Raw genomic sequence first — 27,886 nt, 5'->3', positions numbered from 1 at the left:
TCACACAACGTAGATGAGAAAAACACCTCCAAACAATACACCAAACACAATGCAAATCGACAGTGCAAAGTAACTAACGCTGAAGTTGATGTTGGTCCTGACTGGTCTCGAGTGGGTCATTTGAAGGGGTCTGAAGTTGTTGGCGACGCTGGTGCGATTAATGCTATCTTCCCGAATCATCTCTCGCAGTATTTTCAACTTTTGGTGGTGGTGGTTGTTAGATGGTGGTCATTAAAATGGTGATGTTTGTTATTGAGTGGTGATGATATGATGATGTCATCATATGGTATTGAAGATACGAAATTATTATCAAGTTAAATTGATGAATTTGCAATGACGTTATCAACTTATTGCAATGAAGATATGACGATGTTGGCGGTGACGATAGGATGATGTCGTCAAAACCGCCTAAAAAACAAATAAGAATTCACTAGATTCCTTATCGCATCACTCATATTTCTTGTGATATGCGAGGATTTCTTTGCAGTCGAACCCACTAACAGCAACATCAGGACCAAGCGCTTTAATCCAGATGCACCATTTTACACGTCCGAGTGACGTCATTATTACAGAATTAAATAAATGGTTTATATATTTCCGTAGTCTTTGCGTAGTGGAATTCAGGTTGTCATTATAAATCTTATCTTACATCCTATTCTATAGCATAAAATAGCTACCGTCTACAAATTTGTCATTGATTTGGTCATTATCTTATCTTAAATGTTATATACTTGATTTGCGGCGTAAAATATTGTAGCCAGGATTTTGAAGTGTAGACATCATCTGCATCATATATAAACACAATGTAGATATTATCATCTTAAAATGACATCGTTCTCATCAGCAACAGCAACAGCCTTGTCAAAGTTATTGTCATCGTTCTGTATATCATCTTCATCATCATTTCATCATTTCTATTACGTCATTATCATTATCGTCATCGTCATCTGGTCATTTTCGTTGCGTCATCATAAACGTCATCAACACTGATGTCATTGTGAGATCATCATCTTTAGGACTTCGACATAATCATTATCGTGTAAATATTATAATCGTTATAGTCACAATCATGATAAGCATCATCATCATAAACAACATCATCATCACAACAGCATCATCTCCATCATCATCATCATCTTCCTCATAATCATCATCTTCCTCATAATCATCATCTTCTTCTTCATCTTCTTCTTCATCTTCATCGTCGTCGTCGTCTTCGTCACTCGTGACATGAGATATTATTGAATTTATCAGAGTTAATATTTGCCTTGCAATATTGCACAGCTCATGATGGGGTTTTCCTGCACGCTCTGTTTTTTTTCTTTCTCTGTTTTTTATTTGTTTGGTTGCTCGTAACTCACATTTATTTGTTTATTAATTCGATCATTTATTTATTTATTGATTTATGTATTTTTTATAATTATTATCGATGTTTTGTTTCATTATTTATTATTATTATTTTATTTATTTATTATTATTATTATTCATCAATTCCCCATATTATCATATTTCTTGATGTCATTCATCACACACGTGCACAAACACTCAAAAAACACCCACTCACTCTCTCTTTCTCTCTATCTCCCTCTCTATCTCCCTCTCTCTCTTCCTCTTTCTCTCTCTTTCTCTTTCAAACACACACACACGCACGCACACACACAAACGTAATAACGCTCAATAAACTAATAAATCTATGGCGATTGATTTAATATTTGTCATAAATGTTTGCAAAAAGATTGCATGTCAGGAATATTTTCTTAAATGGAACACCCCGCTGTTCTATTTATCATACTTCTAATGTAAACGAATTAACTTGTAAGTCGATCTAATATTGTTTATTGTATTGTAATTAGCTATGCTGCTACTATTATTGTATTATTATTTTTTTGGGTAATATAAATTCTTTCCTAGTTAATTTGTAGTGGCTTCAACTGGCTATGTGGTCATTGGCTATCTCACTCACGTTCTCCATCAGATCCGTACATTGCATATTTATCTCATCGCAATTAACTCCGAGTCTTGCCTTCTTCACATCTTCCTAATCATCGTCGTCATCATAATGATAATCATCATCATCGTCGTCATCAGCATCATCACCATCACCGCCATCACCGCCACAATCATCATCATCATCATCATCATCATCATGACGACTCACGGATTCTTCATTGACGTATACCGGCTTGTTGAAAATCATCCACGTCACTGTTTCCTGGCACCCAGGAAATGGGATCGATCCCTCGTAAGTGACGTAATTTTCCGTGTTTGGGAGTAATCCGTGTATGCTTATGTTCTCCACGTTAATCTGGTTACCTGTTGTTGGTTGTTTTGTATGTTGTTGTTTGATTCGTATTTTTTTATTGGAGTGGTGTTATTGTTATGGTTGTTTCTGTTGTTGTTGATCTGTCGTAGTAGTTGTTGTTGTTGATGTTGTGATTGTTGTTGCTGCTGTTCTATAGAGATTCTGTTCGCAGATGTTGATGACACAGTTTTGTGAGGAATGTGTAATAAGGTTGTTGTCGTTGTTGCTGATGATAATGATAAGAATAACGATGACGAGGATGATGATGATGATGATGATGGTGTTCTGATAATGATATAGATGATAATGATGATGACGATGACGATATTGATGATGATGACAGACTTTGAACCGAAACACTCAACCATACTTAAACATTATTTCATTTTAACGACGTACCCGACTAACTTGATCCACAAACTCCTTCCTCCGAAACCTACTCACCCAGGGAGATGATAACGAAAATAATAACAAAACAAAGAATAAAATGATGAAACATGTTAAAACAATGATAATACTATCGCTATAACTTTGCTTATGTATTTCTAAACCGATATCATACAGATATGACATCAGGACAGCGTCACAATAAGAGGAGGAACACCATGTTTGCTTTTTCCTAATTCACTAATCGCTCATGTTTTTGAATCATTTATTCTTCATAAGTTAATAATAATAATATTATTATTATTTATTATTTTTATTATTTGAATAATAAATTAGTAGTATTAACAGTAGTGATTGCGCATAAGAAATATGACACATAACTTATTAAATCAAAAGCTTTTATTCATTCGTTCGTTCGTTCGTTCGTTCGTTCATTCAACCATTCATTCATTCGTTCGTTCGTTCGTTCGTTCGTTCGTTCGTTCGTTCGTTCGTTCGTTCGTTCGTTCGTTAATTCATTCATTCATTCATTCACTCATCCAATAATTCACTCATTCATTTGACGGTGATTATGGTTGTCATTGTCAACTACTGTTTATGTTAATGTTTATGTTAATGCTTAGGTTAATTATTATGTTTATTTTTGAGTTAATGTTTATGCTGGTGTTTATGATCATGTTTATGTTAATGTTTATGTTAATGTTTATGTTAATGTTTATGTTAATGTTTATGTTATAGAGTTAATGTCGTAATGCTAGGGTACTTGATGAAGAAGCCAGCGGCTAATCACGACACGAACCCAAACACAGTTGCACCGCTAATGAATTTTCGTCACGCTTCCATCTTCACCGCAGTATTACTAACATTGTTATTCTTACTACTTCTACTACTACTGCTGCTGCTGCTACAACTGCTGCTGCTGCTACTTCTGTAGTTACTATTACTACAATTGCTGCTGCTACTTTTGCTACTAATAGTGCTAATATCACCGTTACTTTTCATAATACTTTTTGTTACTAGCATTGAGAAGTACACACACACACACTTACACACACACACACACTCACACACACACACACACACACACACACTCACACACGTACCACACACGCACACAACAAATAGACGCAAACCTTGGCAGCAACACAAAATATACATACACACGTACACACACACACACGTACACATACACACACGTACACATACACACACGTACACACACTCACCTTGTTCTTTGATAAGTTCCACTTTTTTCAGCAACGTGTCCAGTTCTGTGTTCGACCTCTTATCTATCTGTAGCAATAACAAGAAAAATATGATTATTATTTTCAAAACAACAACAGTAATAATAATAACAAGCCATCATCATCATCAAGACATCATTGTCGTCGTCATCGTCACCATCATCACCACACGCTTAACGTAACATGACGCGGAGTTTATACATAATGAATAAGTCAGTCTTGCACTATGTCAAGACATACACCAATTAGCAAGCTAGGGTCCCAACACAACACAATAAACAATCGCTCAACCAACCGACCGGTAAGTCAATCAATCAACCAATCAATCAAATATTCAAGTGTATCAAGTGTACTAATCAACCTAACATTTAACTGGCCAATCAAACAACCACTTAGAACATAATTCCCATTAAAAATCTATTAAAACATTCAATTAGATAACATATTAACCAGTTAACCGTACAGCCAACCAACCGACCAGCCCACCAATCAACAAACTAATCAACCAACTAACCAACCAATCAACAAACTAACGAATCAACCAGCTAACCAGACACCCAACAAACCAACCAACCAAGCAACAGAGAAAATTTTAATTGACTAATTAGCCCGGAGTAGTGACTTTGAAATGAATGACGAATGGCACCAATGATGATGGTGATGATTATGGTAATAATAATAATAATTATTATTATTATTATTAATATTATTATTATTATTATAAAAATGATGAGGATGTTTATACTAAAGCCGATAATGAATACGACGACGACGATGATGATGTATGTTAATTCTTAAAAATACTATCATGTTTTACCAGTGAGTAAGTATCACAAAATATTAATTGTATCAGTGAATAAGTTTCACAAAGTATCATTTTGTATCAGTAAATAAGTTTCACAAAGTATAATTTTGTATCAGCAAATAAGTATCACAAAGTATCAAGTTGCATCGTTGAGTAAATATCACAATGTATCAAGTTGTATCGGTGAATGAATAGGTATGACAAAGTATCAAGTTGTATCAGAGGGTAAGTGACACCAAATATCAATTTGTATCAGTGAATAAATATCACAAAGTACCAATTTGTATCAGTGAGTAAGTATCACAATGTATCAAGTTGTATCAATAAGTAAATATCACAAAGTATCAAGTTGTATCAGTGAGTAAGTAAGACAAATTATCAATTTGTATCGGTGAATATGTATCCCAAACTAACAATAAAGACAAATTTTTCAAGGTTGGTTGACCGCAGAGAAATCGCTATTGTAAATAAATTTTGAAAATTTTTCCTATCAATTAAACGAAATACTTTTTTGGCCATTTTCAAACGTTGCTGTTGATGATGATGATGATGATGATGATGATGATGATAAGGTTGATAATAATGGTTGTGATAAGGTTGATGATGATGTTCATGATGATGATAAGGTTGATGATGATAAGGTTGATAATGATGGTAGTGATAAGGTTGATGATGATGATAACAGAGATGATGATTGTGATGGTGATGTTGTTTAAGTTGTAATTAAATGAAATCATAGCCACCCTATAGTTATCCTCATCGTCATCAACTTTGATATCATCATCGTCGCCTAGGGTATGGCTCCTGGAGGCATAAATCATCTAGTTCTAGTTAATCCATATAATCAGCCGCATCATCATCGCTAGAATCGATTTCGTCTGATCATCTCGTCATCATCATCGTCCTCGTCATCATCATCGTCATCATCATCGTTTTCGTCATCATTGTCATCATCATCATCGTCGTCGTCGTCAACTTCATCCTCGTCCTTATCGTCATCATTATCATCGCCGTCATCATCATCAAAAACAACAACAACAACATGGTTACCATCATCATCGTCATCATCTTCATCATCGTTACTAGTATTTCATGGTCGTCATCGTCGTCATCATCAACAACGACAAAGCAACAACAACAACAACAACAACAACAACATAGAAACAACAACAACATAGAAACAACAAAACAAAAACAACAACAAAACGACAACAACAACAACAAAACAACAACGTTAGAGTAACGCGTCAAACAGCGTGTTTAGACAAGCGAAAAATTGTCGTTCATTTAATGACGATGTTTATGTTGTACTTGTAAAGGTTGCACTTGTGTTGTTGTATTTGTTGCTGCTGTTGTGCTGTTGCATTTGTTGTTGTGTTATTGTTGTTAATGTTTTTGTTGTTGTTGTTGCTGCTGCTGTTTTTGACGCAGCTTTACTCATTTTGATTACTTTGATTTAGGTTGTACTAAATTAACTGTTGTATTGCTACTAATCAATTAATTAACAACATTGCCATCAAGTAACATCAGTTTTGAATAAAAAATACATTTAGAACATTATCTCTAATTAATCAGTCTTATATATCCTTTTAGTAAAACAAAATTTCCCATTAAGCAAAATTTTAAGATTTAAGATTTCAAGATTTCAAAGTTTCAACCGGACATCAGTTTTATCTCGCAACAATAGAATAATTTCAAATCTTCCGACCTAGTGAATAAAAGGATATTATCATTATTATTATCATCGTTATCTTCGTACTTTTATAACTTTCACGTTCATCATCATGAAGGTTATCACCATTCGAATCATCATTGAAGTTCCTGTCCATGCTATGTTTTTCTTTATTTTCTTATATTTTTTAACGAACAAAACATTCGAGTGTGTCAAATTTCCAAACTAGTTGAGAAAAAATGTCCTATCACGTATTTTGCTTTATCATTTTTTGAGTAAAATGTTTTTTTAATATGCAATTTTTCCCAACCAACCATGCCAAACACTTTATAAATTTCATTCAAAATCCACTTTAACGAAACATTATTCAATCCGAAGCAAACAAATTTGAATTGAACATTTTTTATCAAGTAACATTTCAATCAAACAATTTTTTAACCCTGAAACTTATCAGTCAAGAATCTTTTAAATCAAAAAAGTTATTATTTGGTGATCTGTTTATTCGACAAAGTTGTCAATCAAATAACTTCTTAATCAAAGAACTTTTTAATCACAAAATAAATTTTTCAATCAAAAAAACTTTCCAATCAAAAAACTTTTCAATCAAACAACTCTTCATTCGCCAAAGTAATGGGCCATTCTTCTCTTTATACTCTTTTAATATCATTCACATATAGCAGGCTAAGATACTAAGATATATATTCTATATATGTGTGTGTGCGTGTTGTTAAACAACAATAAACAGACTATAATGTTTGTGTTGTCTTATATCTATATACAATGATGTTTGTTTTGTTTATGTGTTTACATTCAAATATATTCTGTTTACTAAATATGTATGTATTTATTTTTTGTATACGTTTAATAAGAGTTAAAATTTAAAAAGAAAATTACTGAATGAGGAAATAGATAAATGAATGAATAAAGAAATAAATAAAAAAATGAAAGAATGAATGAATGAACGAACGAACGAATGAATGAACAAACGAACAAACAAACAAACGTACAAACGAACGAATGAATGAAAGAAAGACTGATTGATAGAGGAAAATATTAACCTGTCCCAGTAGACTAATGATTGCAATGCCATTGGTTGACTCAAGAGCGTGTGACACGTTACCATAAAGATCCGTGTTGTATCCCATTATCTGGATCTGTGTGAGAGGCACGGAACGGGAATAGTAGTAAAACTAATAACCACAATAAAATACTAAATTATTTTATTATTGCAATCACATTATTTTTAATAATAACTATAATTAATCTATAAGTAGAGTTATTAAAAAATAATTAGTGACATGGTGCTAACGATGTTGGTGATGGTAAAATGATGATGATGATGATGACGATGGTGATGATGACGATGATGATGATGATGGTTACGTAGAAGAGGTATGGACGAACATAAATAATCATTTTACATTTCAAAACTGCGCGCACCGCACATACATTAATATGTGCTAGATCTTTGTAGATTTTTTAATACCTCATCCACACACATACACACACGCGCAAACACACACGCACGCACGCACGCACACACATACACAAAAACATAAACACACATAAACACATTCATTCACACACCTAAAAACATCCACACACATACACACACTTAATACACACACATACATACAGAAACACCTGCACGCACACACATTTACACACACGCTTACACACACATACAAACAAAAGGAAACAAACAAACAATTTGTCATGTAGAAGATAATGTATACGGCAGTAATCCTTAGTGCTTATACTTGTAGGACGCTAATGTATTTGCGCTCGTGCGCCGCTCCACTATATGTGGCTCTATGTGGCTAGGCCACTGCGTTATGATGATGGTGATGCATGGTTATGATGATGATGATGATGATGATGAATGATGATGATGATGATGATGCATGGTAATGATGATGACGACGATGCCAAAGGTGATGACAATGATAACCAGTCACCTCCAACATGCCCTACCACTCTAGGAGGAATTTTTAAACTTTTCACAAGTAAATTTCATCTTAATATTTTGTTTTATTATTTTTTTAAACAGCTTATCTACTAATAATATTCTTAGATTAGAATCCTTTATGAAGTTAACGAAAAAAAAAACAATCAAACATTATAATGATAGTCGTTCAGCATGGACCTCCAATTTTAAGGAACCTCTAAATTATCAGCAGATTTTATACAACAAACAAAGCAAAAACTGACATGTTTGTCGTCAACTAGCCATATATATATATATATATATATATATATATATATATATATATATATATATATTGTGTGTGTATGTGGTGTGTGTGTGTGCGTGCGTGTGTGTGTGTATGTGTGGCTAACTATTTTTTGAATGAGTTATTAAATTTAAGTCTTCTGTTCTGTGTTTATATTTAAAACAAAAGCATTTTGAAACCTTTTTCCATAGATTCGACGCGTTGAAAAGCCAAACTCGATAAATTTTTTAAATTTCACCCATGTCAACTTTGTGGCATTTAAAAAAAATTAAGTTTGCTTTCCTTTTCGCTACGGATTTAATTATAGAATCGTTGTCATCATCATTCACTCTGCTGTGATCACAACATCATCATCAACATCTTTCGGTTCATATTCTCATAGCCATAATAATAATAATAAGAAGAATAAAAATAATAAGAATAGTAATATCATCATCTTTATCATCCTTATTATGATGGTTTTATAATCAACAACATCGTCATTATCATCATCTAGAAGTCTTAGTCATCATCACTCTTTATTGATAAACGATTTGGTTGATAATCCATGTATAAAGCCGTAGAGTGAGGCATGCAGTGGCCATGCATCATTCACAATTCATCCTTACTCTATAACATCATTTTCTCGTGCGTGATGGTCGAATTTCTTTTGTTCACTCACTTACTCACTTACTCACTCACTCACTCACACACTAATTTATTCATTCATTCATTCATTCATTCATTCGTCCGTTTACTTATTCATTCGTTCGTTCGTTTATTCTTTTATTTATTCACTCATTCATTCAATCTTTTGTTTGTTTTTTCGTTCACTTATTTTTAATTAGTTCACTTATTCAAACTGTTCATCCATTCATTCATTCATCCATTCACTTATTCATCTATTTATTTATTTTTTTCCCTATTTCCTTCATTCATCCATCCATTCATTCATTCACTCATCCATTCACTCATTCAAAAATATTTTCCTTCACTCATTCTCTCGTTCGGCGTTCGACATTGTTTTTGATTACGGTAATTTATAGAAGCAAGCGGACATTTTCATTTCTTTCATAGGACTCCTGTCTGCGCAACAACAACAACAACAACATCAACAACAACAACACAACAACAACATTAAACACAACAACAACAGCCATTACGACAACAACAACATCAAACACATTAACAACAACAATCAGTACAACAGCAACAACATCATCATGCTATTTTGATATGGGCATATATAACTTGCGTTTAAGCCCATTAATTTATATTTAATATCAAACACAACAACAACCAACACAACAACAACAACAAGATCATATTAACAACAACAACAACAACCAATACAACAACAACAACAATCATATTAACAACACCAACAATCATATTAACAACAACAACACCAACAACCAATACAACAATAACAACCAATACAACAACAACAACAACAACAACAACCTTATTAACAACGGCGTTAACAACAGGTACTGGCACAACAACAGAATAGAAATGCAACAGCATCAATAAACAACAAACGTCCAACATCAACATCTCGAAATAACATCATAAATGGAAATATCATCATCAGACCCTGCATCCTCTCTGTAGTAATCATCATCACCATCATCATAACCATCACCACCATCACTACCGACAACAACACAACCACAACAACAACATCAATCACAACAACATCACTCACAACAACAACAAAAACATCAAACACAACAACAACAACATCACTCACAAAAACAACAACATCAATCACAACAACAACAACAACATCATTCACAACAACAACATCACTCACAACAACAACAACACTCGCAACAACAACACCATCAATCAAAAAACAGCAATAATCATAAAAAAAACATGAAGGGTCCATAATAACAGTGCAATGAAAAGCAGAAGCAGCACCATCAAACACCTTTTCAAAAATCGCGAAATAAAATGTAAGAAACGATCACAAACAATCAACTATAACCACAACAAAGCAACAAACAACAACAACACAAGCAACAACACAACCACAAATACAAATACATTGGGAACATCATAAAGAGCGGTTGCAAGGAAGACAAAATGTGGTGACCATCATCAAAGGAAGGGCACATGGGCAGAAAGACTAACAGGAACCATTCATTATCCCTTTAGTTTATAAACACGTACACACACATGAATCCACTCGCGCGCGCACACACACACACACACACACGTACAAAGAGACACACACGTACAAACATTACAAACAATACACGAACATATAAAAACACACACACACACAAAAATAATACACTCACTCACCCACACGCACTCACAAACACACACCAACATACAACAAACACACAACAACAAAACACAAAAACACACAAAAGCAATGCATTCTCTCATAACACATATACACTCACACAAACAACAAAACGCACACACACATACAAACACAAACAAAACCAAAAAAGGAAAACAAAGCGCTGTTTGCTACAGGGGAAAAGTCAGGGCGGAAAAAGATTCTGAGCATTTTTCTTTTAATGTCATTCGCAGGCGTCTCATAAATTTATGTCCTAAACAGCTCGCATTGTTTGATAACAACACACCGCCAACATTAACGTCACATCAACAACAAAAATGATCTCAACAACAACAACATTCACAACAACAACAAAAATGATCTCAACAACAACAACAAAATTCACATCAACAACGAAAATGATTTTAACAACAACAACAACATTTTCATCAACAACAAAAATGATTTCAACAACAACAACAACAACATTCACAAAAACAACAACAGAACTAAACGTATCGAACACAATAATTCCGACAATGACAACAAAACAGAGAAATTTTTGAAAAAAAAAAATCATCAAAATGCCATTGAAAACATAAAAAAATGCAGTAGCAGCATAAACAAATACAACAACAGCACCGAACCAACCATGATTACATCAACTACAGCACCACTAAACACATTTGCTCCACTACATCAACCACAATAACATCAACAATAACATCAATATCAACAAAAATATTACAACAACACCATCAAGATGACGTCACCAGCCTTCAAGACATCAAAAACAGTAAAAAAATCTCTCATAAAAAAATAACTAGCTTAAAAACGCACATCATAAAAAAAACTTGGAAATAGAAAAATTGAATTTGGTAAAAAAAATATAGACAGACATGCAACATAAAACTCGAGCAACCATCTCGCAATCTTTTTCAAATCACGATACTTTTTTATTTGGCAAATAAACAATTAAAATTACACACGCACACACACGCATACACACACTAACTTTCTCTCTCTCTCTCTCTCTCTCTCTTTCTTTCTTTCTCTTTCTCACACACACACACTGTTGTATATTTACACACTAATATCTACATACACATATACATAAACATACTCACAAATACAGAAACGTATATATTGTTATACTGCTCGTTCTTCACCGTTCTACGACTGTTACCTAACGAACAACATAGTTTGTTCTCCGGGAAATTCTTTCTGTTTCTGTAAACTCGCTCACTCAATGTTAAATAACTCAATATTGTTCGTGTACATAAAATAATGAGAGATTACTTTAATTGACGACTGAACGTGTGTTGAGTATATTGGTTAGTATTTCAAATGTTACAAAGTTTAATACTCGAAATCTAACGAGAAACGACTCACCCATTATTGTTAATAATATTTTTATTGTTTGCAAGCAACTAAATATATTTTAATGAAGTAAAATAACAAAAACTTAAAACTGAAGAATTAAAATATTTAAATTAAAATTAAATTTAAATTAAAGTAATGCATTAATAATGTGTAAAAGTGTATTAGTAGTATTTAGAAGCTTTTAGCGTGTTAAAAAAAAACTCTAACTTAACTAAGATAACTTCTAACTAGTTGTCTAACTCTTTCTAACCAGTCAGTCCCTATTGTTTGTCACCTCATTCTTATTCTACAAAGTATTATATGCTCTGATTAACTATACGATATGTTATCTTATATTAGGCTGTTTTATGTCATCATCATCATCATCACCACCACCACCACTGCATAAAATCATCATCATCGCCATCACAACTAAAATCACCACCACCAGCAACACAACAATCATCATCAGTACTGGCACCACTCATATCACCCCACTGACGTTGGCACGCATCACTGAGGGACGTTGTTTATCTGGAACGTCAGCCATAAGCTCAGCGAACCGCGAGTATGACTTATTTTTCTTATATCTCTTTGTTTTTGTTGGCATTAATGTTTTTATTGTTGTTGTTATTCAATCGTTTGTTTGTTTGTTGATCTTGTTGTTGTTAATGTTGTTGTTGTTGTTTGTGTGTTGTTGTTGATGTATTTAATTTTTTATCATTATTTCATTTTATTTTGTGTGTTCTTATTGAAATTCAATTTCATAGCTTGTTTTATTTAAAACTTTTTATTATTCTCATTATTTTATTCTTGTTTAATCGGCATTTTTTGTTACTTTTGTTTTGATTTGTTTATTGTTTGAATTTTTTTGGTGTTTTTTAGTATTTTTTTTTGTTCGTTTGTTGCCTGGAGCTCATGCTGGCCTGAATTTTGATGGAAATGCTAGCAGCCATCTGACGATGACGATGATGACGACGATGACGACGATGATGATGAATACAGTGATGACCATGCTGATAGTGAAAATGATGACATTAGTATAAGGTGGTCTCTAGACGATGTTAGAGTACAAGAAAAAAGATAAATAAAAACTGAAATTCAATAATATCAAATTAAGATGGGATACAAAACGCAAAATCAATTCTAAAAATCTGAACAGCAGCGCTATAGTGTAATGGTTAGTATGCCTGGCAGTGCTTTTGCAGTTACCGAATTCAAAAGCAAAGAGATCCTCGCCTTTCGCATGCAATAAATATAATGCGCTAAACCATGTACTTGTTGCACTGTGTGTTTGTTGTTAACGCACTCGAGAAATAATATTAATAAAAGAAATTTTAAAATTAAAAGAAAGAAATTAAAATTAAATTAAATTAAACAATTTTTTTTCTAACAACTGACCTCCAGTGGGAATGTGATGTTGTCTACGGCATGGTCGGAGCCTTGGTTGTTAGTGGAACCAAAATGGAAATAAACGTCTGTGATCTGTTAATTCGTTCGCGGATGTTTTTACTTTGTGTTTCAAATTATTTCATTTTAATCGGATAATATTTTCTATAAAAAATAAGTTATTTATTTTTAAATGTTAAATGGCATGTGTTTTTTTAAAATGTATTTTTGAAAACCATTGTGTGTGTCGTGCGAATAATTGAAAAAGAACTATGTTGAAATGGAATCACATGGAAACATTCACATACATATTCACAACAACATGACAACAACACACATACAAACAGAAAAAACAAACGAAGCAGAAATATACAAACAGAAATACAAAAACACATCCTCACATAAATAAACAAAACAACAACAGGATTAATTTTAACACGTATATAAATTCAATGAATAAAATAAATGTGTAGCAGCGACATTGTAAACAAACAATACAAAGCAACAACAAACATACAAAGACAACAAACAAACATACAAAAACAAAAGACACATACAAACACAGCAGAAGCCATACAAACATAGACACAGACATAAAAACACACAAAAAACCACCAAATTCCAATATCATATAAATATTATAATATATCATGGCTTTAAAAAACTACACATAAAAAAGAAGAATACGAACACCACACATACACACACACACACACAAACACTCACGTACATACAACCACATCCACACACACACACATACTCAAACACACATATACACACACAGTCACACACACTTCAGTCATTACCATGTACTTGTATGCTAATGGTCCGCCACTTATGTTCACCTTTTTTAAATATTTATTAAAATTTAATTTAACTTTAATATAGAATATAATTGTATGTATTTTATTAGTAAATTGTAAAAAATCGTATAGATGATGAAAACATGAATTAGTAAGCTACCCAGTTCATCGGGGGTGAAACGTTCGTGGCCACTTGGAACTTCAAATGTTGCCCCGTGTTCATCAGAAAGCCATTCATCTGGTGAGAATCGTGATGATGTTTTGTGTGTGATGTGAAAATGTTTTCATTGTTAATTCTCGTCTAGTTTTTATTTATTCGAATGGTTAATTATTACATTTATTTTATGTTTGGTATTCAATCAGTTATCATTATAAGTTATTCATTAATTTATTCATCCGAGTTATTAAAATGGCTAATCCAACAGAACTATTACATGTACTGTGGAACAGAACATTTCACCTGTACATTCATTCACTACTCATTCATTCGTGAAACCATAAATTTCCCAAAAATAAAATAAAAACATTGAACAGCAAAATAGCCAATACCGAAACAAAATACCATACAGCACAACTCCACCAAGAAAGCCAAGACAGCCAGGCCCTACTGCCAACAGTCGTCATAGCAATAGAACATGCCTCGTGTGTTTTCATTGCCCGTAAATATTTTGTTTTTGCCGTATTCTTTCTTCATATGTTCATTTCTACTTAATTGCTTATTCAAATGTTTGCTTGCATTCGGTTTTATGTTTGTTTATGTTTGTTTTTGATTTTATGTATGATTATTGCTCAAGATTGTGGTTTCATAGAATACTGTTTAATACACACGAGTGTGTATTATATACTCAAGTGTGAAGAAGATTGGGCTTTGCTGACGCATTTGTTGGTTTAATGGGGCGTGCCTAAGTAGTATACAACCCTACGTACCTACCTATTAATGAATGTAAAGCAAAGTTTGTCCTGTGAATACAAAATAGGGTTTGCGTGTTTGTATGCGTGGTTTTATGCGTGATTTTATGCGTCCTTGTATGTGTCTCTGCATGTGTGGTTGTAAATGTGTTTGTATGTGTGTTTTTAAGCGTGGTTTTATGCGTCTTTGTATGTGTGGTTGTATGTGTGTTTGTATATTGTTTTTGTATGCGAGTTTTTAAAATGGCCCTAAACTTTACAATAATAAGTACACTATACAGTTAACAACAATCTACGAATCTCTATCTATAATTATGCGTGTGCGCGTATGTGTGTGTTTGTCTGTGTGTGTGTGAGTGTGTATGTGCGTTTGTGGGCGTGTGTGCGCGTGTGTGTGCGTGGATGTGGATGTACAAACATGTACGTACGTACATGCTTTCTTGTGTACATTAACATTATCGTCATGTTACGCATGATCATTTTTTTAAGCGCATTTATATGCCAATCAATTTTTCAGGGCTCATTCAACGTTAGACCATCCATCTATTCATCCATTCGTCCGTTCGTCCATCCGTCTATCGTTCATCCATCTACTCCTTTATTCATCCATCCCATTCATCTACTCCTTTATTCATCCCATCCATCGATTAATCCATCAATCCATCCATTCTTCTAGTTATCCGTTTTTGTATCAATCTAGCATTGTTTTTAGATTTGGCTTTTACGCAAATCCATACCTAAAGTTTACATCTTTAAAATTAAGAGATTACAATATTAAGAACACAGTGCATAGTTGCACGTGTAAATCTTATACATGCAAATACGTGCTCCTGTCTATATATAATAATAGTATAATATCAAAAATACATACATACAAGTACTATTATTAACTTGACCATATACACGCATATATACACACACACGCATACAACACACATATATATATATATACACACACACACACATACACACACACATGTATAATATTCCGAAATTACAACAAACATACAACGGCATTCATTCATCAATCATTATCATCATTATAATATCATTAAATAAGTTTTATTCTTTCTCTCTCTCTCTCTCTCTCTCCCTCTCTCTCCCCTGTCTCTCCTTTGTTGTTCTCTTCTACTTTTACACTTTCGTTCTACCACTAATTTTTAGTTTTCTCCTTTTTCATTTTTTGATCTTGCGTAGCAGCGAGTATCCTTGGTTGCATTTGCGTCACGTGATACACCGAACTACTTCCGGTAAAGCAGCGCACCAATTACAGCCCTTGGCAACGGAAACGTCAACCGACGAGGAGCATTAATTTGAGTGATGATAATGATGACGACGACTACGAAGATGATGATAATGATGGTGATGATGATGATGATGATGATAACGATGATAACGATGATAATGATCTCTTTATACAATCCATAATAAAGATTTTTTTCATCAACAATCACTAATTATTATATAAATTATTAACAACATCGTCACCACCATCATTAGTTTTCATCATCCTAACTAGCATCATCATTAACCTCATCATCATCTCTAAGGTCAACTAATTATCATAATTTATGTTGAAAATATTTTTACGTGGCTGCTTTGAACATCTCTTTTTAGTATAAATCCGCTAAATTTCATTGTTGAAACAATTTCACCTAGCTAATAAATTGATACTCGAGTTTCACTATCATCATTATTGTTATCATCATCATCATCATCGATGTCATAGATTTACTTCAATCCTTTAATAATTTTATATATCAAAAGTAAAAAACTAAATTAAATCAATAAATTTGTCAAATTAATCAAAAATTAAAAAAGTTATAAACCTCCAGTAAAACTTGTTCATAAATATTTAAAACATATAAACAAAAATAGATTGTCAGCGTCATCATATTCGTTAGTGACTTCATCCTCATCATCATCATATTCTTCAGTGCTTTCATCATCGTCGTCATCACATTAGTTAGTGACGTCATAGTCATGGACGTCATCGCGATCTGCCAATATTGCAGTTGAAACATTATTGATACGTATGATGAACAATCTGAAACATCCGTCTCTTGCGCAGGCCTATCAATCAGAAAACTCAAGCCAAGCAGTCATCCATCCAGACATCCATCTATTCGATTTTTTTTTTAAAGTACATACGATCGTATGGACGAGTTTTTATATAAATTGCTGGGTATGCATTCATTCGTTCGTTCGTTCGTTCATTCATTTGCTCGTTTATTTATTTGTTTGATTATTCATTCATTCATTCATTCATTCGTTTGTTTTTTTGTGATTCATTCGTTCAATCGACAATTTTTTTGTCGACTTATTTAATGAATGACTTATAATAATAGAACCAGTAGCAGTAGTAATAGTAACAGCAATTGCAGTAGTAGTAGTAGTAAAGGCAGTAGCAGTAACAGAAGCAGTAGTAGAAGCAACAGCAGCAGCAGTAGTAGTAGTAGTAGTAGTAGTAGTAGCGGTAATAGTAGTAGTATTAGTAGTAGTAGCAGCAGTAGTAATATTAGTAACAGTTCGGCATTTAATTCCAATCAAAACAAATCTCTCCCAACATTCAATGAAGGCAGCTTATCAATCGAGAAACACATTTCGCGATTTGAACGAAAAATTTTGAAAGCGAATGGAAGAAAAGAAGAGAACATGGATAAACACTTGAACCACTATTGAAAAAATGAAATCAAACAGAATAATAAAATGAAAGAAATAATAAAATGTAAACCCAAACAAATATCAAACGTCTGTATAAAAAAAATAACTTGAAGAAAAGTTCTGTTTCAATCTTGTTTTAAAAATCGATACGTTCTTTTTCCTGTCAGTTTGGAAAAGAAAAATTTTTCTTTTTTCTTGGTTTTTTGAAAAGTTTTAAACATTTTTTAACAAAGCATTTCAGAATTCTAAATTCTAATTCTTATGAATACTGATATTGTTTCTCTTAAGTTCTGTCTACAAATTATATAGAAAAAATTTATTATAATTTGAAAATTTTCAAAAAAATGTTTTTTAAAGAAAAAAAAACAAAAAAATTGAAAAAAATGAAAATCGCTCTTTTGGAAGTTTTATAAATAATTTTTATGCTTGGCATAGAACGAAGGAAGTTCTTGATAAGAAAGTGTCATTCAACCTTTCACAGAAATGATGGTTTTAACGGGGTGTGCTATCTTGTTCTTGTTCGTGTTCGTGTTCATTCACATGTTCATCAACTTGTTTATTCACATGCTTATTCCCTTGTTCATACACATGTTCATCCACTTGTCCTTCCTTTTGTTCATTCACTTGTTCATCCACTTGTTCATCCCTTTGTTCATCAACTTGTTTATCGATTCGTCCGGAGTTTGATATAATTTCTTATTTGTTCTCCTCAATCCATATAATGTTTTGTAGCATTTTGCAAATTTTAAACTTTTGGAGCATTGAACTGTTGTTTATAAAGAAGTGGTAGGATAAATTGTTAGCTTTCAGTCACAACTCCATATATGGTTAGTAGCATCACTTTGTAATACAACGTAAAAGTTTATTTATTTATTTAATGTAAACTTTTGTTGACACTGTTTTTTTGTGTCAAGTAATGTGCCATGAAAAACTTTGAAAAATCACAGAAAAATCAAGAAAAACAGAAGCAAACAGAAAGGGAGAGAGAAAGAGATAGAGAAAGAAAGGGATCGAAAAGAGCAATTGAAAGAAAGAACAAAAAATAAAGAAATAAAACAGAAAAAAAGAAAGAAGGGGCTTAGGGCTTGAATTATAATGACATGACGTTGACGTGATGTTGACATAAGTCAATTTAATTTCCCGCTCTTTCTTCTACAGCTCTCTACGTATTTAAGTTTGCGGACGTTTTATCTGCGCTTGGTGTTAAGTAGTAGCCAGATGATGAACCTGATGATGGTGATGATGATGATGATGATGATGATGGAGATGATGATGATAGTTATAATGATGACGATGATGATGATGATGACCACGACGATGATGACGATGATGAAGACGATGACGATGAAAGTTACAACAATAATGATCCCGACAAAGCCAATGATGATAATATATACAGCATTAATGATGTTAACGACGACTACAAGTGATAATGATGATTGTGATGAGTGAATTCTATAGTCAAAAAGTGAGTAACAGCAGCGATGACGATGATGACGACGACTGGGTCATGAAAGAAACATCAACAAAAAAAATGATGGTGACGATGATGACGAAGATTGGCATATGTTTTGAAGAGAAACATTTTGATAAGAGAAACATCTGGGAATGCCACAGTTTGACACAACCAGCAAGATGATTGGTTTCGAAATGATTATTACATTAGCATTCATTTCAACTTCTCGAGTTATCACATCCACATAACATCTGCGTTTCTATTGATTCATTAATGTTGGTCTTGATTGCTTCATGGCAATGATAAACATTTCCAAAGTAATCGCTGTGAGCAACAGCTTACTTTACAAAAACACACTTGTAAAGATTGCTTACAAACTTCGGTGTGGTGTATGCCTACGCTTTCCAATACATTTATAAACAAAATTTTAAATTTATAAACGCATAAAAACAAACTACTGGCAAACACAGAGAGAGAGAGAGAGAGAGAGAGAGAGAGGGAGAGAGAGAGAGAGAGAGAAAAAGAAAGAAAGAGAGATAGAGAGAGAAAGAAAGAGAGAAAGAGAGAGAGAGAAAGAGAGAGAGAGAAAGAGAGAAAGAGAGAGAGAGAAAGAGAGCGAGAGAGAGAGAGAGATAGAAAGAGAGATAGAGAAAGAGAAAGAGAGAGAGACGTAGACACACGCAATGGCACGCAGGCAACAATACAGCAACGACATCAAGCCAAACATCATCATGCTAACGTACAATAATAATGAACCCTAACCAATCAAATCTAAATTAAGAATGATCACGTGATTCCGCTCTACGAACGAGCAAATAAACGAACAAACGAACGTAAAAATGAGCAAAAGACAAAAGAAATTAGTGAACGAACAAACGGCAAACAAACGAACGAACGAACGAACAGTGGACGAACAATAGCAAACTTGTGAACACGGCGACGAACGCACGAACGTAATTCAAAACGAATGATAGAATGATGGATGGACGGCAGGGTGAATGAAAGACGCGATTGAATGAGCGTGGTAGCCAGGCAACGGACAAATGGACGAATTAAACGAACGAACAAACAGCTCGACAGATTGCCAAGGTAGAAATATATTTTATTTTATTCTTTTCCATTTCACGCCATGATTTTTATACGGGCATTAATTTCTTCTTATTTCAATTATTTTTACATCATGTGGCCTCTTTTTTATTCATTTTCTTTCTCTCGAATTTCTAAGTTTAATCGTCTCACATTGAGTAGAATCGCATTAATAACATTAGCAAGACGATTTTAAATTTTAATTCTAGTTGAAGTTGTCTTTGCGGACGATGTTATATTTGATACAAGCATCTTTACGTTACATTGCTCCATTGATATTGTATCATTACATTGCATCTTTACTTGAAATTGTTACATTGATATTGTATCATCACATTTCATCTTTGCGTTATATTGCTCCATTGATATTGTATCATTACACTGCATCTTTACGTGAGATTGTTACATTGATATTACATTGTAACATTGTGTTCTTTTGATGTTTTTTGCATTCATAACATCAACAACATTTCCGGGAAATTTTTATCAAAACATTTACATAGCTAAAGACGGCTATCGGTAAGTTAATGTAACTTGTTCGGAAACATGTAAAATAGTGCAATGAAAAATGGGATGCCAACTTATACTTAAAATATTTTTTATGTCAAAATAATGAGTCGAAAGAAAGTTTTTGATGATTTTAATATGAAATGATACTACAGAAATTATAATTATACTAAAATTAATAAAAATAATTTTTCCAAAAGCAAATTTAAGAGTCTTGGTCTTAAAATAGTCTTACAATTTGTAACGGCAATTACAAAAATTTCACCAAAAAAAATTACCTTTCTACCTCACTTTTAACACTTAAACCAAATTGCGCTATCAAATTTGAAAAAATATTTCTGAAATTTTTAAAAATCTAAACAAAAATAATACGAAAAAACAAATTTAAGCAATTTCTCGTGTATGTGATTTATTTTTAAGAATTTTTTTCATTTCTAACGCCTCTGTATGCAAAATTCCAAGTTAATATTATAATTATACCATAATTATAACTATAGTTAAGCATAATTAAACCTAAATCTTATATTATCCATAATTAATTTACATTTTTATAAAATAATATTTGAATCATTGGCGAAATCAATTTAGACTTATTGCCTCTATGGCTGCTACAGATGGATGATGACGAAAGATGATTCGAATGCTGACGAGCGTGGAAATGGGATGAAAATATCGAGTGATGTCAGATGGAGAAGTGGAAAGTGATGATGACGATGAGGAAAAATGTTGATGAGGATGACTGGAGAACAACGGTGAGTAACATGAAGATGGTGATGATGTATTTGATCGTACAGTTAAGATAATAGTGGTAATATTGATGGTTGTTGTTATTGTTAGTATTATTATTATCATTATTATTATTATTACAGAAATATGATGACGATGGCGATGGTGATAATAATGTTAATAATGATGATAATCATCAGATAAAAAATGATTATGATGACTCAAATGATGCGATAATATTAAGATAAATACGATGATAAAGATGATGATGATGATGACGACGATGATGATGAAGAAAATGATGACAATGTATGTAATAATGAGTATGTAGTAATAGTACGATGATAATATGATAACGGCAATGATAATGCTTGGTACATCAACAATTTCGAAATATTATGATTTTCTCATCTCATTATGTTTTAATATGAATCATACGTGTTCAAGTGCAGTCTTTTTGTAACTATTACCCTTCATGTGGTCGCGAACATGCAACATCGTCATCGTACTCACTGAAGATCATCATCTCTCTCATCATCCTCATCAATGCCTACATCTGTCTTTTCTGATTACAATTATGTGTGAACTTATCATTGTTATATTATGCTAATGGCAATGTGGTATAATGGTTAAGACGCATGGTCCCGATGTCACAGTGTCTGGATTCAATTGCAAATAGATCACCGCCTATGTAAAAACACTGAATACGGGTTTTATCGAATTGAATAAAACCAAGCATAATTAAAACTAATTAATAAAAGCAATGGGCCGATAAATCTAACATTCAATTAAGAAGTTAAGCGCTTCGGACTGCTTAAAGGTGTACATTTAATTCCATTTTTACACTTGTAGCGAAGCGAATCACTTCCGGTTTCATATAATCCTCATCCCCGATGTTTATGCCCAACTCTCACACGTTCTCTTTTATCTCATTTCTCATTAGTTCATCATCATCTCCCCGTATTATTATTATTGTTATTATTGTTGCTTTTGCTATTATTATTATTATTATTATTATTATTACAATTTGTATAATATTGTCATTATTATTATTGTGGCAGTATTAGTAATAGCAGTTGTTGTTGATGTAGTAGTAGAAGTAGTAGTAGTAGTAGTAGTAGTAGTAATAGTAGTATTAGAGGTAGTAGTAGTAGTAGTAGAGGTAGTAGTAGTAGCAGAAGTAGTAGTAGTAGTAGTTGTTGTTGTTGATGTAGTAGTAAATGTAGTAGAGGTAGTAGTAGTAGCAGTAGTAGTAGTAGCAGTAGTAGTAGTAGTAGTAGTATTGTAGTAGTAGTAGTTGTTGTTGTTGATGTAGTAGTAAATGTAGTAGCAGTAGTAGTAGTAGTAGTAAGCGTTTCTAAAATAATTTTTAATAAATTTGTATACTTAGTATGTGCGTGATAATGCATTGTTATTGATATCATCATGATTCTAATCTGGATTCTATGAAAAACAAATTGTTTGCCTTCCCAGTTGCGTGCTTATGAAATTATCTTTCCTGTGTTTAACGGAAAGAAACTGTTTGTGCGTGCGTGTGTGTGTGTGTGTGTGTGTGCGTGTGTGTGTAAGGGCGCGTGAGTGTAAATTTTTTGTGTGTCTGTGAGATTTTTATGTACATTTGTGTGTAATGTGTTATCGATGTTTTCGTTTGTTTGTGATAGTGCGCTTGTCTGTATGCTTCGATTCAAAAGTGTCTTTTGCTCAGCGGGCGGCTGTTCTATGTTTTAGCGATGTGTATATGTGTGTGTTTTGTGAGTGATAGTGTGTGTTTGTGATGTATGTTTGTTGTGTTAGTTCGTTGTGTGTGTGTGTGTGTGTGTGGTGTGTGTGTGTGTGTGTGTGTGGTGTGTGTGTGTGTGTATGTTTTGTATCTATTATGTACGATGCAACGGTCTTCATAAATCTCACCCACGTGCTCAAATATTTATTTTTGCAACAATGAATTATGCAATGTTATTATTGCGGTTGTCATTCTCCTATACGTTGATATAGTAGTTTTCTTGCTGCTGTTGGTGATGGTGCAGTTGTTGTTATTGTTGCCGCTGTGGTTGGTGTGGTTGTTTTTGCTGTTGAAGCTGTGGTTGTTGTTGCTTTTGAAGCTGTGGTTGTTGTTGCTGTTGAAGCTGTGGTTGTTGTTGCTTTTGAAGCTGTGGTTGTTGTTGCTGTTGAAGCTGTGGTTGTTGTTGTTGTTGAAGCTGTGGCTGGTGTGGTTGCTGCGGTTGCTGCCATTTTTTTAATTTATTAACTTTGCAGCGACATCATTTTTACAGTATTGAATTTTGTTGTTAGTACTTTTATCGTTGAAAAAATATTTTCGCGGCTGTCATTTTGAGATTAAGTTGATTGATTTTTTCCATTTTCAACAACAAACAGCATTTGTTTAGTTTTTTGGCTTTGTCAGTTTTTATGGCGCCAAATGTTTCTTTGCATTTTACTGTTGGCAAAATTTTCAGTTAGCGATCAAAACAAGTTTAGCTCTGCTACCTATAGACAAATGCAACAACACTGACAACATAACATCAACACAAATACAACAGCTCATCAACACAACAACAATTTTGACAACAACAACACAACAACAGCAACAACAACAAGTTACCGTGTGATTATCAACTTTAACTTTATCAAGGTTTGGATCGTAGAGTAGTTCTCTAGGGTCGATGTTGATTGGTGATTGTCTCTTACCCTTAGCACACAACAGCCAATCATTGTTCACCAAACTCCAATACTGTGGCCCTGTATTTACGTGTTTGTGTGTGTGTGTGCATGAGTGTGCGTGTGTGTGCGTGCGTGTGTGTGTGGGTTTTGTGGTTATGTCTGTATGTATACAGTGCCTATGTACAGGCTATGTGTATTTTTGTATGTTGGTGTTAACTTTGTATGTATAGGCGTGTATGTATTGTGTGTGTGTGTGTGTGTGTGTATGTATGTATGAGTGTTTATATTGTTGTGTGTGTATGTGGTTATGTAGAGAATGTATATGTGTTTATTTTCATTATAAGCTGACGAAATTTCTTATCAGATTTCTTTGTTCGCCAACACATTTTTTCATCTCCATCATATCATATCATCAGAAAAATTTTTTTGTTCTCCATCACAATAATTTTTTATGGCCATGCTTTTTTCCTCCAATCTAATCATGTTTCAAGTTTCATCATCACAATCATGATTTAATTATTATCAATTTTGAGTTTTTACAAGTTCTCTTAACATCATCCTTATCATCATCGTTCTCATCGTCTTCATCATAATCGTCCTCATTGTCATCGTCATCATTGTCATCATCATCATCATCGTCATCATCATCTTCGTCGTTATCATCATCGTCATCATCATCTTCATCATCATCATCTTCGTCGTCATCACCATCATCATCGTCTTCTTCACCATCATCGAAAGCGGCATGCCCACGTATACAAAGGCAGATAAAATATTTGACAAGCTAATGCTTAAGACAACAAAACATACAAACATAAACGTACGCACGTACGTACAAACACACGCACAGTACACATACATACAGTTACACATACATACAGTTACACATACATACAATTACACATAAATACAATTACACATACATACAGTTACACATACATATAATTACACATACATACAATTACACATACATACAGTTACACATACATACAGTTACACATATATACAGTTACACATACATACAGTTACACATACATACAATTACACATACATACAATTACGCATACAAAGCACACACCAAAATCATCCACGATGCAAACAAACAGAACATTAAGCAAACATACAACCATTAACTAATTTTAAGCATCATCAAAAAAAACAATTTGTTCAAAATAAAATGAAAACAAATCCATCCATTCAATAAACAAAAGTACAATCGTGTTGTATAAAAGTCAGAGATATCTAAACATATAAAATCAAAAAACACACGCATATATACGATAATGCACATAAACACACACACATACGCAAGCACGCACGCACGAATACACACAAAACCACGCACAAAAACATGTTTGCGTCACTAGAAGAATGTCATCATTTCTTGAATCGCTCGGTCATGGCATTCCAGACATCCAGGCAACCAAACAGAAAAATTGAACTATCAAGCAAAAACCAATCAGATAGATAACCTGAAGTCTAAAGAACCAGACAGAAGGACACGAAATCATTCAGAATAACACAAATACAGACACTCACACAGACATACAGACACTAATACAAACATAAAGACATAAGCACAGACATTGAATCAAATCAAACAGACAACAAATAAAACTAGACCAACTAAACCAGACGGACAGCATCATAGGTTAAAAAATTAGACAACCAACGGGATATTCAAACATACTAGCTAACAATCAGCCAATCAAACAACAAGACAGACTTACAGAAATGCAAAAAAAAATATAGAAACATAGAAAGGCATTATCTCTTCTACCATCTTCATGGTATGTCCGGTATAAATTCATTATTTTCAAGTTTCTTTCGTTATTTGTTCAATTGGTAATCATTTTGAAAGCCTAAATGTCGTAAATTTCGAAAAAAAATGATTAAAAAAGATTTTGAAATGCGGTTATTTTTTATATAATTCTTTCAAGTTTTTTCAATTTTTTTTTTGAAAAATTAATTGACGCACATATCTAAGTGCTATTCAAATTACATGCTACACGTTTGTCTTACTGTTACATATCGCAAGCGTTTCAGAGAAAATAAAAAAAATTTTTTCCCCTTAAATAAAAAATACTTCGTTCCTATTAATTGAAAGATAATTAAAAATTAATTAAAATTGGTATCAGTTATATTAAAAAAAGGTATTCAAATATACAAACGGTATTAAATTTTCATTTTGACTCCACTATTTCAAGTTTTTAGATTGAAATTTTGTTAAGTTTGCCAAAAGTATTATCATCTATTTCTAAAAAATTAATTACTCAGCAAATTAATCCTTTAAAAGCACACAGTATTTTTTTGAATTTGAAATAGAAATTATTATTTTTGTCAAATTGAATAAAAATCTATTTTTTATACAAATTTGATACCATTTATACTTGCATGCTTATGCACATGTGCTTGCATGTTTTTACGACTCCACTGTTTAACATTTTAATCTGGCGTTGCTGAAGCTGTTGCAGCTTTCATTACCTTAGTTGCCTAACTTCATTGAAACAACGTTGTTGTTGTTGTTGTTGCATGTTGTTGTTGCATGTTGTTGCATGTTGTCGTTGTTGTTATTATTGTTGTTGCTGCTGCTGTTGTTTTTGTTGAGTTTGTTGTTTTTATTATTGCTGTCGTTGTGTTTCATTACATTTCTATGTATATAAATACATCCCGAAGCGTTAAAAGCGCTATTTTCATCTCACATTTCGTAATAGTCAAATTTATTTCAACAGGAATTACTCACAGGCGGACACATTTTATTTGAATATTCACCCAACAAACAAACAAACCCCATTTAAAAAATTCATTTTTATTAAAAGAGATTATAAAGGAAAAAAAACATTGGTAATAGATAAAAGGAGAGAGATAAGGAGGAGGTTGGGAGAGGGTTAATGGCAGTTTAACGTTCATTTTATAACGCTTGCCTAGAGCGCCGAACATTTTAAGGACGAGTGTTATATCAGTGGCTGGATGCTTGGGTCGACATGATGATGAGGATGGTGATAATGAGAATTATGATGATGGTGATGATGATGATGATGATGATTATTATTATTACGATGATGATGATGATGATGATGAGGAGGAGGAGGAGGAGGAGGAGGAGGAGGAGGAAAAGGAGGAGAAGGATGATGATGATGATGATGATGATGAGGAGGAGGAGGAGGATGATGATGTGATGATTATTTCAAAGCCGATGATGATAATATATTATATTACTAATAAGGGTGATAATAACAACATTAAAAATTGTGATTTATATGATGATGAAATTAACGCTAATAGCTATGAAGAGGGCAATAGTGATAGTGTTGAAAATGATAGTGTTGGCGATTGCGCAAAATGATGACAACATGATCGAGGTGCTAACCAGATATCCCCTCGTACGTCCACCATTCAGACCATGT

At 33.1% G+C, this 27,886-nt stretch overlaps 1 protein-coding gene across 1 annotated transcript; it reads right to left on the bottom strand.

Annotated features, from left to right (window-relative positions):
- Positions 1-27,886, bottom strand: HELRODRAFT_76315 (hypothetical protein; the record flags this gene model as incomplete). The annotated part of the gene is made up of 9 exons (XM_009016289.1): positions 1-198; positions 2,159-2,305; positions 3,908-3,982; positions 7,469-7,564; positions 13,683-13,766; positions 14,477-14,515; positions 14,634-14,711; positions 24,421-24,557; positions 27,850-27,886. Coding segments are annotated over 9 exons (891 nt in total), but the record flags the coding sequence as incomplete, so codon positions are not given.

The sequence above is a fragment of the Helobdella robusta genome (assembly GCF_000326865.2).
Source record: "Helobdella robusta unplaced genomic scaffold HELROscaffold_18, whole genome shotgun sequence".
Classification (NCBI taxonomy): domain Eukaryota; kingdom Metazoa; phylum Annelida; class Clitellata; order Rhynchobdellida; family Glossiphoniidae; genus Helobdella; species Helobdella robusta.
This window is presented reverse-complemented; position numbering and strand designations above follow the sequence as displayed.